The following is a 20,816-nucleotide window of genomic DNA, read 5'->3' as shown; positions in this document are numbered from 1 at the left end:
TTACAGAAACTGTTGTTAAGCTAACCGACCTATAATTTCCTGAATCCCCAGATCCTTTTAAAAAGTTAATGTTCCATTTGTTTGTTTTCAATCATTGGGTGGTGCAGAGGCCAATCTTAGACAATAAAAAGATGTGGGGTGTTTGTTAAAAGGCCAATAATTTTGAGATTAAATTTTGGTTATATGTCTTATTTTGTAAAAAATAATATCACTGCACATTCTTTTCTTTTCTTTCTCTCCCTCTGATTTGCATTTTACTTTCCATTTGTTTGGACTGTGAACAAGTCTGTATTCTCTCTCTTTTTTTATCTACACAAGCAAGGTGTCCACTTTCCAAAGAATTTTTTTTTTTTTTTTTGCTCCTCATGGCTTCTTTGACTCTATTTGTTAACAACGCATATTCCCTCTGAATGTAATTATCTCTCTTGATTGGTTTGGCACCATCTAAAGGCTATTTGTTATTTTACTATTATCTTGAAATTTATTCTCATCATTAAAATCATCCCTAAGTGGTACATAACATACAATGTAACAAATTGAATATATAAAAACCAATAGAGCATCTCTACAATAAATATTACTAATATCAATACAGCATCAAATATCAAGGAGAACAGAGATATTACTTTGTGCATAGCAAGTGAGAATATACTGGGGAACAGAAGCAGTAGCTGAAAGCATCCAGTTCTGTGTGACTGCCTGTCTGCAGAATATCACATCATCAATAAAATCTCCCTTGGCAACTATAGTAATCCAACAGACTCTAATCAGGAAAAGATATTTCAGTTCCTGGACTTTTATAAATGTTTTTGTTTCTGAACAACAAAATATGAAAGGTGATCTGGTAGAAAATAGACACTTTAAACCAGTGGTGGGGTCCCAAAAATTTTACTACCGGTTCCGTGGGCGTGGCTTGGTGGGCGTAGTGTGGTTTGGTGGGCGTGATGTGGCTTGGTGGGTGTGGCTTGGGTGTGGCAGAGGAAGGATACTGTAAAATTCCCATTCTCTCCCTATCCCACTAACCTGCTTTCCAGCTCCGTTCTCCTGTGCAGGGCAACAAAACAAAACCCAGCCGATCAGCTGGGACTCAAGAGGCAGAAAATAGATGGGGTGGGGCCAGTTAGAGGTGGTATTCCAAACTACTCAAAATTTCCGCTATCGGTTCTCCGAACTACTCAAAATTTCCGCTACCGGTTCTCCAGAACTGGTCAGAACCTGCTGAATACCACCTCTGCAGTTTCCTATGCATGGTACATTGTCCATCTCTTTTCCACTACATTCTGCATCAGATCTGCATCAACTTCATCCACAAATCCAAATAGAGAGCCACACAGCAATCCAAGAAGGAAGTTAATAATCCATGCATTACTGTGGTAAAAATATGACTCTTCAAGGCAGGACATAGCTGATGCACCAATTAAATGTATAGTGTATGTTCCTGCTATGGAAATTACCTAAATACATTAGTAGTGAATCTAGAGATGCTCCTATTTCTTTTTTTACTCTGGGCCTGTAAACTCCCCAAGTTCTATAAACACTGATTAGCATTCAGTGTGTAACAATTTGTTGTGATCCAAACCATCAATATGTGTAAGTACTGAGAAGTAGCCAATTTAAAGGTATTAGAGAAAAGCTGGATATCATTTACCTGTCAATGACATCATGCCTTAGATTTCTAATGACCTTCTAATGCCATCACATACATATTAAATAGCATTTTGGGTGAAGTTCTATTCAAGAACACTCTGGAACTGGTTATACAAATTACATAGAATAGTTGCAAAATACTTTTCCAATCTCCAGTTTATTGAGATTGGTCAGAAGAATTTAAGCAGCAAGCATAAGAAGGTTATATTTCCTTTCTCTATCCCTAGTTCCCTTTTCTATAGAAATAATCTCTAAGAATATATAAGAGTAATTCTGTCCCTGAAGTGGACCAGCTGAACATAGGCTTTAAAAAGAAATCAATATCTTCTAATAATGTTTGCAATTTAATTGCTACAATTTCTTGAATATCTTGCCTCCAAAGGTAGGTATTTGCCAAATCTAATTTCAATAAGACTTTTTTTTTTAGGTGACCGGCATTATTCTATTATTCAGCAATGGGTTAACAGTTGCTGTTAGGAATAACATAGGTTACCTAACGTAGTTTGGGTAAAATAATATATATAGACTATAATAGTGAGTTTAAGTGTGTGTCACTTTAACTGCAAAGCTTGTAATTTTGGGTGCGGCTGTAAATCGCCATAAGAGGGAGCAAGAGAACTGGATTGATTGCTGGCTTACTGGATTGCTTGCTGACGATGATGGATTGTTAACTGCGTGTTCTCTGCTGTTGCTGAAGGAAGAAAGGAGGTTCGACTTCTTCATATCTCTACTGCGAGGAGATATATTACTGGACTGATATTTGTAAGTTTACTGACCTCTTTTTCGACACTGGACTTTGCAACTAATTAATCCCCGGACGGACTGAACTAGTGTATGATATATGGACTGTTTGACTATGCTATAACTATTACTGGAATAAACTATTTAACTAACACATTGTATCTGTTTTACTGAGTGTAAACTACAACAACGTTTATCTCACATATTTGCCTGACTGCCTGACTGCCGTGCAGGTTCTGCTAGGGTGTATATCCCTAACACTGGTTATGGGCCCAGCTGCACAGTCAGACTAACCAGGATATAACAGGCTTATATAAAGTGAGAGTTTGTGTAGTTACACAATACTGTAAACAGACAGCTGTGTTTTATTAATTATAGTTTAATATCCAGAAAAAGATGGCACAAGTCAATTTACAAAGTTTGTCTCTAATATCCAAACTGGATGGAACAAACTATGTTTCATGGTCTATGAAATGCAGCCTACTTCTACGCAGAGAAGGTTTGTGGAGTATAATTCAAAACCCACCAGAGGTAGATGCTTGGGATCCGGAGGATGAGGATGATGCCCAGAAAATACAAGAATATAAACTGAAGAATGAGCAAGCTCTCTATATAATAGGACTGACACTCTGTGACCAGCAGCTTGTCCATATTCGTGGAGAAGAAACAGCTGCGAAGTGTTGGGAGAATTTAAAGAAGATTTATGTTCAAGACAGTGTAGGAGCACATATAAATCTTACATGGAAACTGTCCAGAACACATCTTCAAAAGAATGGAGACATGTTAAATCATATAAACACCATGAGAGAATTTTTCAGGAACTGCATGAAAAAGAACTTATCTTCACAGAACTACATCAGGTTTATATAATTTTGTCTTCATTAGATGAGAGCTATGACGACTATGTAACTTCACTGGAAGTACTGCCAAAAGATAACCTCACATTAACTGACATTACTGGCAGATTAATTGAAGAAGCCAGGAGAAGGCTTGAAAGGGATCAACTCAGAAGGGAACCACAAGAAGATAAAGAATCTTCGACAGCCTATACAATTAGAAAATGTTTTAATTGTGGAGGGAAAGGACATTTGGCTAGATTCTGCAAGAAAGGAAAACGCAACAATGCCAGCCAGAATGCTAAAAGGCATCAAAACGATAAAAAAATGCTTAGAGTTAGCCATGTATAGCAACGAAACTGTGAATAATAATTTATGGGTTGTAGATAGTGGAGCATCGCACTGCATAACGAAAGATAAGAAAAGATTTGTTAAGATGTCCACGAGTTCACAGCAGATATCGTTAGCTAATGGCTGGAAAATGAAAGCAAAAGGTGAAGTTATTGCACATTGTTCTTGCATAAAAGAAAATGTAAAAATGTTATATGTACCACAACTTAAGTTTAATTTGCTTTCGGTTAGAGTTTTGGTTAAACTAGGTTATGTAGTTACCTTTAGGGGAGAAAACTGCATAATAGAAAAGGAAGGTAAAAAAGTGACTGCAACTTTAAAAGGCGAATTGTATGTGTTAAATGATAATTCATTAGAGGTAGCTAACACAGTATATAATAACGTTAAACCTCATGATGAATGCATACATTTGTTACACAGACGTTTAGGGCATATAAATTTTAAAATGCTCAAGCAAACGATTGAACTGTCTGAAGGTATAAAACTGAAGCCTTGCAGTAAGTATTTGCACTGTAATGCTTGCAGTCAAGAAAAAAGCAAGGTAATACCAGCAAATAGAATAAATGGATTTAAGACAAAGGAACCTCTAGAGGTCGTATTTGCTGATATTATAGGTCCTAAAAAACCAAGTGTGGGAGGTGCTCGTTATATATTAAGCATAATGGATCATTATTCTAGATATGGTTTCTGTTATTTAATGAAGAGTAAAACGGAAACATATCAAAATTTCTTTAATTGGTTGGTTTGCAGAAAGAAAAACTAAAAGGAAACTACTAACTCTTGTAACTGATAATGGTACGGAATTTATAAACAATAAATTCCAAAATAGACTGAAGATGGCAGGTGTTGAACATAAAAAGTCTGCACCATATAGGCCACAACATAATTCCTTTATAGAAAGACGAGGCCAAACAATACAGGCAATGGCTCGTACTATGTTGTCGGATTCAGGATTACCTGAAACTTTGTGGGGAGAAGCATTAATGTGTGGTAATCATATATTGAATAATGTTGTTAACTCAACAACAGGTGAATTACCATTCACACGGTGGCATGGTAGAAAACCTGACCTAAGCTACATGCACACATTTGGAGCACCAGCATGGGTGCATATTCCTACACAATTGAGACACAAGGGGCAGCATAGGGCTAAAAAGTTATTCTTTGTAGGTTATGAATCTAATCACAAATCATACAGATTCTGGGAAAAAGGTGCACCTAGAGTTTACTGTAGTGCTAGTGCACAATTCCTTGAACATGTAGGATGGGAAAAACTGGAACAAGATTCAAGTAAGGAAGTAATCATAGAAACCTACAAAAGACCAAAATCACATATCAGTAATAAGAAGAATACAATTAAAGAGGAAGTACAGGAAGAGCACAAAGGACCAGAACAGGAAGAAATAGATGAATAGGAAGAAATAGATAACCAGGAACAGGTAGTACATGAAAGTCCACCTGTAAGCCCTGTAATGCCTACGGTCAACACGTGAAACCAGACCACCTGACAGGTATCAAGCAAGTGTAGTTTGCCAAGTTAGTAAAGTTCCAACTACTGTTGAAGAACTTAGAATGTATCCAGCAAAGGAACAAGAAAATTGGCAAAGAGCAATGGAGAAAGAATTAAATTCATTAAAACAAATGGAAGTATATGAAAATGTTAAATTACCTCCAGGTGAAAAGTCCATTGGCTGTAAATGGATATTTAAATTAAAAACAGGTAAAAATGGGACTGTTACCCATAAGGCTAGGTTGGTAGCTCAAGGATTTAATCAAACTGCATGTGATTATGATGACGTATTTGCACCGAGTCTAAAAGCAACAACCTTGAGAGCAGCTTTAGTGTGGGCAGCTAAGAAGAATTATATTGTAAATCACTTAGATGTAGAAACTGCCTATCTGCATGCACCATTGCAGCACACTATATACCTAAAGAAACCTGTAGGAATTAAGGATAATAAAACAAAAAATAATGACTGTTGGAAGCTTAAAAAGAGTCTCTATGGATTAAAACAATCTGGTTACAAATGGAACCAATATATTGTTAAGGAGTTAAACAATATAGGGTTTAAAGCAGGTTTAGCTGATCCATGTTTATTTAAGAAAGAGACAAATGGAATAGTGTCATTATTATTGTTGTTTACAGATGATATTGCTTTAATTACAAAAACTAATAATGAAGCTACTGAAATAATATCATTATTAGGTGAGAGGATAAAATTAAAGCAATTGGGAGAGATAAAACAGTATCTAGGATTGACAATAAATAAAACCAAAAGTGGCTATAAGATATCTCAAGAGGATAAGATTTATCAATTACTAAAAACATACAGGATGAAACTTTGTAAACCGGCAAAAACTCCAATGAGTCAGGAATTTGGCCACACTGATGCTCAAAGTCCAAAATTCGATAAGAATATCTATCAATCGTTAATTGGTAGTTTATCGTATATTAGTAATTGGTCAAGGCCAGATATTGCTTATGGCGTTAATCAATTGGCAAGATTCAACGCTGAACCCACTGAACAACACTGGCAAGCGACAAAACGTATATTAAGGTATCTTAAAAGGACAATGCACTATGCATTGTATTTGGAGCCAAAAGATGATCTGATTTTGATGCAAGTTTTGCAACAGACATAAACACTAGGAAATCAACTTCAGGTATGGCTATACTGTTAGGAAAAGCACTGATTGGTTGGAGGTCAATTAGACAGCAACACATAAGTATGTCCACAATGGAAGCAGAATTTTCATGTCTATCTTTATTATGTACTGATTTAATTCTGTATAAACAGTTGTTATTAGATATGGGAATAACTGTTAATGATTCTATTGTAGTTTATGAGCACAATCAAGCAGCCATACGGTTGGCTACAAATATTGCTGTAAAAACGAGATCTAAGCATACAGATCTTAGATATCTAAATGTAAGACAATCTGTAAAAAATGGTTTAATAAGATTGGAATATTGCATGACTGAAGAAAATATTGCTGATCAGTTTACAAAAGCCCAAGGTTCAGTCAAACACAAAGAAAGTTGTGATGACTATGGTTTAAGGATGTAAATATATATATATATATATATATTATATTACCCAAAAGGGGAGTATGTTAGGAATAACATAGGTTACCTAACGTAGTTTGGGTAAAATAATATATATAGGCTATAATAGTGAGTTTAAGTGTGTGTCACTTTAACTGCAAAGCTTGTAATTTTGGGTGCGGCTGTAAATCGCCATAAGAGGGAGCAAGAGAACTGGATTGATTGCTGGCTTACTGGATTGCTTGCTGACGATGATGGATTGTTAACTGCGTGTTCTCTGCTGTTGCTGAAGGAAGAAAGGAGGTTCGACTTCTTCATATCTCTACTGCGAGGAGATATATTACTGGACTGATATTTGTAAGTTTACTGACCTCTTTTTCGACACTGGACTTTGCAACTGATTAATCCCCGGATGGACTGAACTAGTGTATGATATATGGACTGTTTGACTATGTTATAACTATTACTGGAATAAACTATTTAACTAACACATTGTATCTGTTTTACTGAGTGTAAACTACAACAACGTTTATCTCACATATTTGCCTGCCTGCCTGACTGCCGTGCAGGTTCTGCTAGGGTGTATATCCCTAACAGTTGCTTTGGCTCAGTTCTCGGTGGTCAAAACACGCTAAGTTGGAGAAACATTTGCCCATATTTTGAGACTCGATAAATGTAATGAATAGGCTTTATATGGACTTTCTTATATGCTTCAGAACTTATTATGCATGTTACGTATTCAAATAAGTAGCTGAAGTTAGTGGCTGAAGTTCTCACTCAGGTCCACTGTTGAAGCAGAAAAATACTTTGTTCTGATTGATTGACAGGCTGACAGCTTTCTATAAAAGGAGCACTTCCTATAAAAGGAGCCAGGCTGTTGCTGTTGTTTGTATGAACATTAAATAAAGAGCTTTGCTGAAGATCACTCTAGTTTCACTTCCATTCTCACCCCGAACTTAACAATGCACTTCAGAAATTCTCTATGGCACAATTTTCTTCGAGGTTTATACTTAGGAATGTAGTGTTCGTTTCAGTGATATAATTGCTTGACAACGGTAATGTGCCACATAGCATTTCAAGTTGTATAGAAAATTGCAGCCCATCTTGTGGGTGGGTAGACAATTGTTCTGAAATGCAAGGCCTCTAGAGTTTTGTAGGAACTGCTAGTGCCAAGTTGGAAAAGGACTAGGCACCTGGGACTTGCCTATGAAAGGATTTGAAAAGTCATATTGGCGGTCTAATGGAGGAGCAAAAAAAAGTATTTCCTTTGGGAAAAAGATTTATTTTAAACATGTTGGAAATGTTTGTTTGGAACAGGAGGAATCAGTGGAGATTTTGTGTGCATGTGTGTATGTGTGAGCTTGTCTTGGAAAGGGCAAGAACCAGCCCTCTTTACAAAGAGACCAAATGCCATTCGCTTTTGGCTGCAAAAGGACTTATGCATTAATTCCACAGCCAGGACTTCAGTGGTGGGGAACGGTGACCCTTTTGTGACTTGTGGACTTCAATTCTCAAAATTCCCGAGTCAGCTGAATTTGGGATTCTGGGAGTTGAAGTCCACAAGTTATAAAAGGGCCATCGTTCCCCACCTCATGACTTTCAGTAAGAGTGGCTGCTTGGTACAGGATCCGTGAACTTGGGTAGGAAAAGAAATGACAGCTTTATTTTCATCTATATTACTACCTTTCTCATTTTAAACGATTTAATAACTATATTTCAGTAAAATGGTTTTCCTTTGCAATGCAGTCTATTATAGATTTGTATTTGATTTTATGCATTTTAATTTTAATACATTTTTCGGAGAAGGGATATGGAGGTTAAGAATCCTTGGTCTAATAAATGAGTGTTAAATGAAAAGAGGGCTTTTCTCAGGAAAGACCATGTTAACTCATGCATTCCTTGGACCCACTTTTTTCTATAAACACATTTCTACATTAATTGAAGTAAGTAAGCTCACTCAAATAAAACCTGCCCCTGTACTTCTCGGTGTACCCAATACTTGGTAACAGTCAGTCACCTCATATATTATAGGCTCTTCTATTTTTTTATTAACCAGAGTAAGTTGGTTGAATTGGAAGGCTATTGAAAATAAATAAAAATTAAGAAATTAAGGATAAGGCTGAGACAGAGTACTATGAAGTCTGGAGCAAAATGTACCAATGGTTGGAGTCAAGGAAAAGAAGAAATTGTTGATGCTTTATAGGAATGAAATTTTTTTGTTTTGTAAGTTAAAGAAAATGAATATAAAGACTATAAGGGGAAAAAGGAGATGGAAAAGAAACTAGGTTGTAAATATGTATATAAATGTAAATAGAAACAAATATGTAACCAACATTAAATTAACAACGTAGGAAAAAAGGAAAAATCAACTGTTATATCTACTTTTATGATGGCCAAGAAAGTCACACTGTGTTCAATTGTTTTTAATGTTAATTTAATAATTTTTTTTAAAAAAGAAAGAAAATAAATAAATAAATAAATATTTTTAAAATGCCATGGGTTCACTCAGAGCAGTTAAGAGATAATAAATAAACACATTAGCTTCATGTGATGATAAATACTTTTATCTGATATCTTCATTTGTTAGCAGCAGAAGTCTTTTGTTAGGTTTTTCAGTTTACTGCCAACTGTCAAAATATGTTTGTTTTGCTTTTAATTTCCAAAGTATTAAAACAAAATAATTTTTCCTAATATTTTCTAACATTTTGATAATCATGTAGTTACTATTATTCCATTTTACCAGCCTCTTGGTTTTAATAAATGTTGTATGTTGTTATACAAGTACTATAGAATTCCACACTATGACGTATAAATATTGCACTAAATATGTATCAATTCTCTGGCAAATCACATCTCTTTTGGCTTTGCTGGCTGAATTTCCATCTTTTTCACAGATCTCAGAGAACAAAAATTGACATTTTCTATATCTATTGATCCAATGTGTATGTCACTGACTCCCAATGACTCTGAGCAGCTCAGAACAACTAAAGCAAGGAAATACAATAAAACCAAGTTTAAAAAGACAAAAGGGGGAAAGAATAACAGATTTTGTCTGATAACTCCCCTTCTGGTGTGATACTAATATCAGGACATTCAGAAAGCCTTGGCACTTTTTGTATTGTAAGAAAATATGAAAAAGAGAGCAACAATTTTGAAGCTCAGCCTTCAGGGATATCCACAGGATATTGTCACAAAAGTCAAGATGGTGGCTGGAACAATACAATCAAAGTTCCCGCTGGTTTTGCTCATTCGTTTTGCAGAAATCCTGTCAGCCTGAGACAAATACCACTTCTCTTATGCTTCCAATTTTTCGTTCTCTCCAATCGATTTATCTTTTTCTGTGTCTCTCTAGCACCTGGTGCAGAGCACCGCCCAGCTTCTCACCTATTGCTGTTCTCTGCTTTTGGACTTCCTCCAATACAGGCAGTCCTTGACTTGCGTTCACAATTGGGACCAGAATTTCTGTTGCTAAGCAAGTCAGTTGTTAAATGAGGAAAAGACTGCAGGAATGGACCGGTCATGTATTTTGCTGAGCTGTAGTAAAGCAATAAAAGATAGTGCTATTATGCAGGAAAGGAGTAGAGGCTGGGGCCCCAACTTGGGCAAAAATGGTAGAGAAGCTGCCCCTAGCAGGGGAAGCAGGTCCCTCAGAGGCCTCTGGGAACAGTTCTTGGATGTTTTCATGGGGAAAGAGTTAATGTGCCACTGCAAAACCAGACTCCCACCATGCCTTCTGATGAGAGATATCTCTGGCTTAGAATTAAAAGATCCTGATTGGAAAAATGTGTTGCGCTTAAGGTCTATCCATGCTATCTAGTTTTGATTTTTGGTATTCATGTGCATTTTTTAAAAAAAAAAATACTATAATTAAATCCCTGTTTGTTTTTCCTGAGAAACAGTTCACTATTCAGTTCAGTTCAGAAATAAAGTAGGGGAGGCATATGAGGGCTTTTAAAAAATTAAATGCAAGTGTGTACATTACCAAACCAACAAACAGAATGTATAGTAAACCACAACAGTTAGAAGAGACTGGTGAAGAGAACCTGATTTGCTCTGAAATAGGGATCATGCAAAGTGGGTCTATACTGCTGTGGCTTATACCTTAATTTAAGTATGCAAGTGGTCATTATCCCCTGCTCAACCCACTGATGTAATGTCTGATTTGTCTTAAATCTAAGCAGCAATGCTTCCCTTGGTAGAGCAAACTATCTCACAGAGTAAAACGCAGGAGAACATTGAGTTAATCTAATCTCTGATGTTTTTGCTCTTTGCATAAGGAACAATCTTCTTATGCAAAGAGTTGTTTCTCTTTCAGGAGTCAGCAGCTGAAATAGAATAGAATAATAGAATAGAATAGAATAGAATAGAATAGAATAGAATAGAATAGAATAGAATAGAATTATTTTTTGGCCAAGTATGATTGGACACACAAGGAATTTGTCTTTGTTGCATAAGCTTTCAGTGTACATAAAAGATATAAGTGATAAATCATGGTCATAGTCATTATAAATACATTCTTCATGAATCATAAGATACAACACTTAGTGGTAGTCAAAGGATACTAAATAAGCAATCAAAAAATCATATTAGGAAACTAAAAACAATATAAATTGTAAGGATACTAGCAAACAAAGTTATACTCATAAGTAGAAAAGGAGATAGGTAATAGGAAGGATGAGAAGAAGAATAGTAATACAGCCTTAGTAAATGGTTTGACAGTGTTGTGGGAATTAGTTGTTTACCAGATTGATGGCATGTGGGGAGAAACTGTCCTTGTGTCTAGTTGTTCTATATGCTCCTCTTTTTCTTCCTTGAAGCAATCATTTGTTACTGAAACATCTGATTTATTGTCTAAATCTGTAGCATGAGACAAACTTGGATTACGAAGCATTTAGGAAAGAGCGAAGATGTACTAGGACTCATGAATGATGCTTATAACTAACTGACATTTCTGTGTTCCCAAGGTAGAGGATGTAAATGCATTACAATGGAAAATTAGAATAGAAAGTTCACTTTGTTCTTGCATGAGTGTGTATGTCCACATAATTTAATTTCTTGCTTGACTAGATATCATATCATATTCCCTTGTAAGGGTAGACTTGTAAATATTTATAAAGCAAGCAAAAGGAAGAAAGTTAGATATTTAGAAATGTATCTTTTTAATAATGAATTACACACAGAATTCTTTTTACTTGTTTCTCTGGAGACCAAACTTCATAATTCATAATTTGTAATCCAATTTAGAATGACACATGCATATTAAAACTAATTTCTCTTTTGACCATATCTTTCCAGAGCCCAGTTTTAAAGCTAAATATCTGGTCCAAAGATACCGCTGTAGGCAACTACAATACTTGGAGGCTGGAGTTTTCCTTCCATTTGTCAGTCTCATATATCAGATTGATTGATTGATTGATTGATTGATTTAAAAAACCACAGAAACAGATAAAGTAAAGGCCTGGATGGGAGCAATGGAAAGAAAATACTGTAGAAATCACTTTACCAATCTCTGATATAAAGATTCTTCTGCAGTATTTTCTAGAGAAGGGCAAATGTCTCCCAGTGCATGAATATGGATGCTTGCTGCAGTAAACAACCATGTTTGCTTGAATTATCAATACTTCAATATACAAGAATCATTGCTTAGACTTCTGATATATGTTTTCCTCAGATCCAACCTTATCCCAGTTTTTTTTCCTGCAGGTGGACCCTTAGCCTTAAAGCGGCTTAAGCAGCAGAATTATTTGAAACCGTGTACAAATGTGCACACCTTATGCAGCTGTAAGATTCTCACATTTCACTTTTGTGTGGTCAATAAAACTTGTAATATTTCATCATGTGCCCAAGGGGAAATGGCAGCTGTCTCTTTCCATGCAGGTTGGAAATCATCTTTTATCTGCTACAGAAGAGGCTAGGATTAGACAGAAAAAGCCTAGCATCAGCACTATTCATGTGACCATGACTAGTTTGAATCTCAGTTTGGGGGGGGGGGGCGTTGCTTCTGTTGGTTAACTTATAAGTCAGTATATTACCCAGGGAAAAGGTGTTAATTCAGTGAACAGGTTTTATATATTGTGTGAACACAGCCAGTTTTTTTCTTGCCACCTCTTTGCCTTTCCTATCATAACATATGCTTCCTTCTATTATAAAATGTCATCACAGCAGAGTACCAAAAATAAAGGGCTATGTATGTTAATTGATGAAGCGGTAATCAAACTACCATTTGAATAAAGATCAGTGGTTTCCTTCTGGAAACATTGTATATGGAGCATAGAAAATTTATGAGCATTTCATAATATTACACAACAATTTAGTATGTTATCGGGGTTGGAAGTTACAAACCAACAGGTAAGTGGTAGTTTCTATTTACTTCATCTATTTTTGTCATCTTCATAACACGTCTGACAGTGGTATAACTATTTTTTTCCCTAGCAAATCATTGATTAGCAAATTCATTAATGTGGGCCAAAATAGGGCATTTGACAAGAGCAAATGATGAAAATGTGATAAAGGAATGGAGGACCCTGTACACTATGTAAAGCTATCAACTCTTCAAATAACCATTATATTGTACATACATTCTTTTGAAATAATCAGTCCATAGTCAAATAATTTTTGGAGTCCATAGGCAAAGAAGCATCCATACGTTATACCAATCCCTAAATAAATTTGCGACATTACATGCAGAAAAATCCACAAAAGTTATTAACCAACTTACATCTCTCTGGCTTAGCCATCCACCTATTTCCTTCAGCTGAATCAATAGTCCCAGTCAGTGGTTCTCAATCAGTGGTCCATGGACCTCTGGGAGAGCTGTGATGTCATCACAAGTGGTCCACAAAAGCTTGAAGAAATGTTATGATTTAAGTCTTGAGTTAAGTCTTGGGGATTTGTGGCCATGGTCCATGGCCACCAAGGTATTTAAAAGAAGTCCATGGCAGTGGTGGGATTCAAATTTTTTTACTACCAGTTCTATGGGCATGGCTTGTTGGGCGTGGCAGGGGAAGGATACTGTAAAATCTCCAGTCAGAGGTGGTATTTGCCGATTCTCCAAACTACTTAAAATTTCCACTACCAGTTCTCCAGAACTGGTCAGAACCTGCTGAATACCACCACTGGTCCATGGTGAAGAAAAGATTAAGAACTACTGGACCCAGTGAAGAAGAAAAATAAAATGTTTATTTGCCTGGGATTAATTTTTCTTCACCATGGGCAGCCAGACAAACTGTTTAAGGGGACCTGTACTGTATTCTGATCTACCCACCACACTATAATCATTTGCTAGAGCTGCATTTCATTTAAACTCTGATTTTTCTCAGGAGGTTGAATAGGTTAAGAAATATTTTTCTCCCATTTTAGCACAGTGAGAGTGCTAAATGTCAAGGGTGCCCCTGCAGGCAGTGTTGTAGGGGAGCACAGATTTCAACCTATTCAAAGGTTATTTGCACTTCCACATTGGCTTTTAGGCACATAAGGAAGGTGATCGAGAGAAGAATGTTGTGTAAAGAGCTATGGAGTAAGTGTGGAACCAAGGAAGCAGTTCAACCATGACCTGTGCAACTCTTGCACAAATCTCTTTGGAAAGCAGTCCCTTTGAGTTTAGTAAGGCTTTCTCCCAGGTAAGCAAGCATAGAATTGTAACCTGAGTAAATGCAGACATGGTGGAGAAATGGCAAGATGTCCAAGGAAGGTGGAACACAGCACCCTACTGAGTGGTACAACTGCCCTGAATGTGGATGTGGATAACCACTCATTGGGTATCTTTTTCTTTTCAATCCTCAGGAAGAGGCAGCCAGAATTCTCGCCCACCAGCCAGTGTCCGTCGGCACATGTGCAGCTTTGAAAAACCCCAAACTGCAGTGAATGTGTAAGAAAAGCTGCATGACAAACAGTGGTGTATCTTTTTTTAACCCATTGCTTTCTCTTTCTCATGACTTTCTCATTTCTAATAATGGTGCATGCCATTAATGATAGAAAAGTCGTGTATGTGTCCCATTTTTCACACTGCCTTGACCTGCTCGTCCATATATTCTTTCAAGGACACTGTCAAATAATTTTTGGAGGAACTTTTTTCTGTTTTTCATGGTTGTCACTTCAACATCTTCTGGCTGAACTGCAAAAGGGAAAAAATAGTTTACCTGTTCATTTTATCTTTCCCATAATTTAGCCCACAGTTTTTCTTGTTCGTGGTTTTGCATGGAGCTGAACGGGTCTTCTTTTACTGACAGCTGTCCATTTTCTCTATCAGCTTCAGCTGCATCCTGGCTGTGTCCAGTTCTTCCTGTCTACTGCAGGCTTCAGAAATACTCAATCGTAGGCCAAATACAAAAATTACTCACTGATGAACATGACTTCATGTAGTTGGCCATATTAGAATTTTGGAAGACAAAAAAAATGAATCAGTGGGACGTAATCATTACTTATTATATAGTTCTTCTTTCCTATCACATTAAAAGTTTTGCAACTAAGCAATTTTTAAAAGTCACAGATTAGATCTGGGTTAAACTTATTTATTAAGTACAACAATGATATAGCAAGAAAAACTATCATTTTAAAAAAACAGTTGCATGGGGGAACCCACATAGATTATGCAGTAAAGGATACATTTCAAATCATGTTGATGGAATTGAATCTCCTTTCACTATTTTGAGAAGACTAAGGGGAGAAAGAGCAATAAATTAAACACAGAGAAGAAAGTAAGGCAGGATAGAAGTAAGACAGAAAGTAAGACAGAGGGAAAAATGCTGCTGAAAAAATAAGGTTATTCTGTACAAACCATCCAATATAAGGAACATCAGTGGAAATTTTAAAAGCAATTATCAACCGTTCTCAGTATTATATGACATATAATGTACCCATTTCATTGGATTCTACTTTGTATGTCAGATGACAATGGTAATTGTATGACACACAAAACTGAATCCAATGAAATAGGTATATTATTAGCCATCAGCATTGTGGACAAGTTTGAAGTCATCGCTGAAACTTTTGCTGTGATATAATACTCATGAAAAAAAAATTAGGAACTGGAGTTCCTGTCAACATTGATTTAAAATAAAGTTCTGAAGATGCTGCCAAGAGAGAGAAAAAAATCAGAAATGGAGTATAAGTCTGTAATTCTATAAATTCTTGCCTGGGAGTCAGCCACTGACCTGAAAGGAGAGAGAGAGAGAGAGAGAGAGAGAGAGAGAGAGAGAGAGAGATGTATGTCTGTGTGTGTATACCGACTTACATATGTTATGTTTTAAACGTGTTGTTTTTATATGCATTAATCAGTATTACTGTTCAACATATTCTGTATTGCAGTGTGTTTTATATTATATTATGTTATATTATATACTTATACAAAAGTATAAAATCCATTTCCATGGATCTTACAGAGCATCTTGGGCCTGTTTTCAGATACGTTGTTTGAACTAAGTCCTTGCCCATCTAAATTTGGAGTTTGGTTCACTTTCTCCTACAGAAAAAAAATTCAATAACTCTAATATATAAATCCTGTACATGAAGCTTTCCACCAAGCTTTCCCAACTAAATAACCCAGTGAAACCCATTTAAAAGACTTCAGCCTTATACATAATAGCAGCTAGAGTCAAATTTCCATGTAAAATGCATTCTGTGCCTTGATTTATTTCTAACTGAGCATGTCTACATAGGCCTTCATTTGAGAAATAACTCAGCTTCAATCCATAGAACTACAGCACTAGATAAAATATAAATTTATCTAGTCAGCATTTACATTGCCAAACAGTATGCCATCAGCTATTGAGAAATGTACTGAAGCTATAGTGCATTGCAAAGCAAGTGATTTGCATCAGAAGGTACTAAATAGATATACCTACATAAATCTAGCTTATATAGCATAGGATAATTGCAATATCTACTCTGAGCATCACAGACCCTGCAGCAGAACACACACACACACACACACACATTCACATTTCAGTCCATTGTTCAGAATAAAATATTTTACTTCCATGTAATACAGGAAAAAACAACAGAAATACCAGCCTTTTAAAGCTATTTTACAGGACTGTTTTGTTATCCCACGCTCCCACAATGTCTAATAATATAACATACAGTACCTTAAAAAAAATTTCACTAACCATCTAAAGCTGTCATTGTAATTAATACAGCTGGTAAGCCATCATCACCCCAAGAAATTCTCAGAGTAACAATCTTGCTTGATGTCTTGTGTTCCTACACTGTTGTTTCGGTTCTTACTCATTACAATACTTTCTTGATGCTTCCATATCCTTTTTCTAAATAGCGGGAGTCCTAGAGCAAAGAAACAGACAGTCTTTGCTTTTGATGTCTTTCCCCCAAGTATTTAAGGTCATTTATACTTACTAAACGTATAACAAACTTACAGGTATTAGTTATGTCTGCATTTGTGTTTTAAAATATTTGTCGTCATAGAGGTGGTGACATTGGTTTTTCACAGTATGTATGCAAGTACAACAGTATAATGTATGTGCCGTGAGAAAGGTCCACAAATCCCATGTACCTCCATGACTCTCATGGAGAAAATTCAATAGAAGAACGAGAATATGCAATACTGCAATTCCACTCATCCACAAACTGGAGCTAGAAAGTTTTGTACTGCTGTTTTTACCAGACCAGACAAATTTTTATGTGTTGTGGAAATTGTTGCACGTGAAATGCAAATCAAATGTGACAGACTAAAGATTATACATTATAAAGTTGAATGCTTTTTAAAGATTGAAGTTGAGTTTCTGCATCATTTTTGGAAACTACGTCTTATGTGCATGCACTTATTTTATGTTTGTTCAGAATCATAGGCTGACAACAGAGCAGGAGATGAGTGTATCCATTTCCCATTCACCTTCCCTTTTCCTCCTTAAATGTAGAGGCTGCTTACTTTTGAAAGAGAGGTTGAAGAAAGCTGCTGTTTATAATTAATAATAACGTTTTACCCCATTCACCCTAACAACATTTACTAAAGAAACAATATGCTTGTTACGGCCATTGCTGTCAATGTTTCTCTGCATCTTCTGTAAAAACTGGGGATAGAGAATCTTGGATCAGTTCATTTGCTATTCCTTACTAATATTACAGGGGGAGGGAATGAAGTTCCATTACTTTCAGTGTCTGATGGCAGCCATGCATATTCTGCAACATGTTGCTCAACCTCTGAAACTAACAGGGAATAATTTTCCTTCATTTACAGACTTCTAGATTTAAGAACAGTTGCTGTTTCCCACTATAGTTGCTTCTCGGAGGAATTAAGACTGCAAAACAGAGGATTTCCTAGGATGAATGTGTTGTGGTTGCCTGTATCTGCCTATGGAAATGTAAATAAACGCATCTTTATTTTATTTCCAGTTCTAATGGCAAGTCTGTGTCATGGTCTGAACCAGGTGGAAGAGAAATTCCCAAGGGACAACATATGTGGCACAGGCTCTCAGTGCATGTGAAGAATAAGGAGCTAGGATGCAATCAGACAGCAGTGATCAAGCCCCTAACTAAAAGTTATCCAGGTCCAAGCAAGAGCCTCACTTTTTCGGACATCAGCAGTAAGACTTTGTACAATGTTGTGGAGGAGGAAGCAAGCAAGTCAGTGCACTTCAGCCAAATGAGTAGTCCTTCCATGGTTGTACACAGAAGAGTGATGGTGATGCCTCCACTACAGGCAGCAGCAGAGGACATACAGAGTCCCAAAGTCTTACCACCCCCGCCCCCGCTTCCACCACCGCGATCCATTATGGAGCAGCTGCACGGTGTGGTCAACCAATTTGCCACGGGCATTCCTGATTTCAATGCTGTAATGCCCGTGTCTGGTGCAGGAAACGGACTGAGGCCCATATATCACCCTCCAGCAATGCAGCCACAGATATTGCCACTACAAATGGGCACTTTCAATAAAGAGCCAGTTTCACTCCCATCTGAAGAAGAAGAAGAGGAGGAGGAAGAGGAAGAGGAGGAAGAAGAAAACGAAAAGTTTAAGCTTATCCAAGATTATGTGTATGAGAGGCCAGGAAATTTAGAGGAGGAGGAAGAGGAAGAAGAGGAGCAGGTCACCAGCAAACTGACTCTAGAAGATTCACCAGCACTGACACCTCCATCTCCTTTTCGAGATTCAGTGGCTTCAGGCAGTTCTGTGCCCAGTTCTCCTGTGTCCGAATCAGTGCTTTGCATACCTCCCAATGCAACTTACACCTCTGTTGTTTTGAGCGATTACAAGCAAAGCTCATCCACTTTGTAGAACAGAAGCTGCTCTGGTGAAAGTAAATAGCTTATGTCTTCTCTCTGAGCTTTAATTGGACAGGGAGAAAATAGCACAAGCCCCCTGGGGCAAGGGAAGGCCAATGAGCATGGTATATAGGGTGAGGCAAAAATTTGTATCCTGCACTAAATCCATTAGAGGGCTCCAGTTCTTTACTTGTTATGTGTGTGGTTTGTTTTTATTTTTGTTTTAAAGGAAATTGTTGTGCTCAAGAGTAGTGTGTTCTGAGAAGACCATCGGAATTCTGACAAAGCACAAATCCCATGTACAACTTCTATAGCAAAAAGAAAGCGTAACAGTAACACACAGTGTTCACAAACACACAGTCACATCCTATACTCTCTTGACAACACTTGAATATGACTCTGCGTGCTAAAGTTAGAAGAAAACCATGCTGTGTCTCCAGGATGTTCACCACCATTGAATGCAGCAGACTGTACTGTAATGCAGCAACATTTGCCTGGAAGGAGAAAATATATTTTGCTAAACCTTTTTTAGGTGGAAGACATCTCCTGAAATTTATGTTGGGGAAGTCAGCTAGCATGTTAGCATATAGCTCATAAAGAATGTTTAGAAAAACTGATTTAGCATTCCCCCCTCCCCTTGTATACTAATTTTAAAAAAACTGAAATAAAGCATAAGAAAGTCACAGAAAAATTTATTGATACTATCAAGTCCAGAATACCTGCAGTTTTGAAATCTTTGATTTGCCATTATGGTAGAAGACTGCAAGCCAGGTGACTGTTAACACTACATTCCCTGTAGCAAAAGAATAGTTATTGACTCAACTTTAATAATCCAATGAGATTGCTATGTAATTACATTGTTTGTTTGTGTTACTATGGAAACAACTACATATAAAATAATTATATATTTTCAGCAACAATTACTACTTTAAGCAAAAAGTTGTTCTTAATAGCGGTTCATTAGATTCATAGTAAATGCAAGAGAATGAAAGTTTCTGTCTTTGTGTGTGTGTGTGTGTGTGTGTGTGTGTGTGTATGTAACTGTATACAACATGTGATGTGTAACATCTAATAACTGCCACTGGAGGATTGTCCTAGAAATATATGATGAATATTTTTTTTTGTTTCAATCATGTTTTATATTGCATTGTTTAAAAATATATTATAAACCTTTGAAGATTTGTATGTTGTGCTGAAACATTTTTAAAAAGCTAAGCTGCCCCTTATAACAGGGTGTTTGATTTTGCTGATATATTTGCCATGTGAAATTATGCTGTTGAAAATAATCAGTGCTCCAATAATTTGTTATTTCATGTGATTTAAGGAAATGTGATTAATAAAGAATGCATCTCTTTTAGAAATTTTGCACATGGCAGTATTAAACCTTAAATAGAACATTCAGAAAAATATTTAAACCATGTTTAGCTTCCTTTGGAAAAGTAAAAAAATATATTTTGCCATGGTGTGTGTGTGTGTATGTATGTATGTGTGTGACGTCATTGTAGTTGTGCTTTTAAAGTTGTAGCAACGTTTCGGCAGAATCTAATCTGCCATCATCAGTCTTCTGATGATGCCTGATGATGGCAGATGAGATTCTGCTGAAACGTTGCTACAACTTTAAAAGCACAACTACAATGACGTGGGAAAATACCCAAAGCTGAATACCATACATGTAAGTACCCGCGAAAACTTAAGAATACACACACACACACACACACACACACACACACACATCTTTCCTGCTTTAGCAAAACCTATGTACCTGACACCATCCTCTATTGTTATTTTTCTACTCTTGTTCTGCAGATTTCCTCCAGTTTCAGGATATTCCCCCACCTTCTCCAGATTTATTTTCTAATAATAATAATACTTTGATTAGATTTCTGCCTACTCTGTTTCTTATCTTCTTTCTTATTTTTTTAAGCTAAAATCAGAATCCAGATGCAGGGAGAATTTGCAAAACCATAAAGTTGCACCTAGGT

At 36.5% G+C, this 20,816-nt stretch overlaps 1 protein-coding gene across 3 annotated transcripts in view; it reads left to right on the top strand.

Moving 5' to 3' along the window:
- The window catches only part of GRM1 (glutamate metabotropic receptor 1), a 208,317-nt gene extending 188,010 nt beyond the window's left edge, over positions 1–20,307 (top strand). For 2 of the 3 annotated variants that reach the window (XM_087970380.1, XM_087970377.1), the window contains exon 9: positions 17,968–20,307. In XM_087970380.1, coding sequence (XP_087826506.1) covers positions 17,968–18,847 — 880 coding nt within the window. In that variant the 3' untranslated portion in view covers positions 18,848–20,307. Of the gene's footprint in view, positions 1–14,403; positions 14,489–17,967 lie in introns of all 3 variants that reach the window. The other variant, XM_087970385.1, reaches the window with a different exon arrangement.
- Positions 20,308–20,816: the final 509 nt, after the last annotated feature.

Source organism: Notechis scutatus, chromosome 1 (genome assembly GCF_049901735.1).
Source record: "Notechis scutatus isolate UNSWTSFEM ecotype Mainland chromosome 1, rNotScu1.2, whole genome shotgun sequence".
NCBI lineage: Eukaryota > Metazoa > Chordata > Lepidosauria > Squamata > Elapidae > Notechis > Notechis scutatus.
The sequence above is the reverse complement of the archived record's forward strand: the minus strand, read 5'-3'. Positions and strand labels throughout refer to the sequence as shown.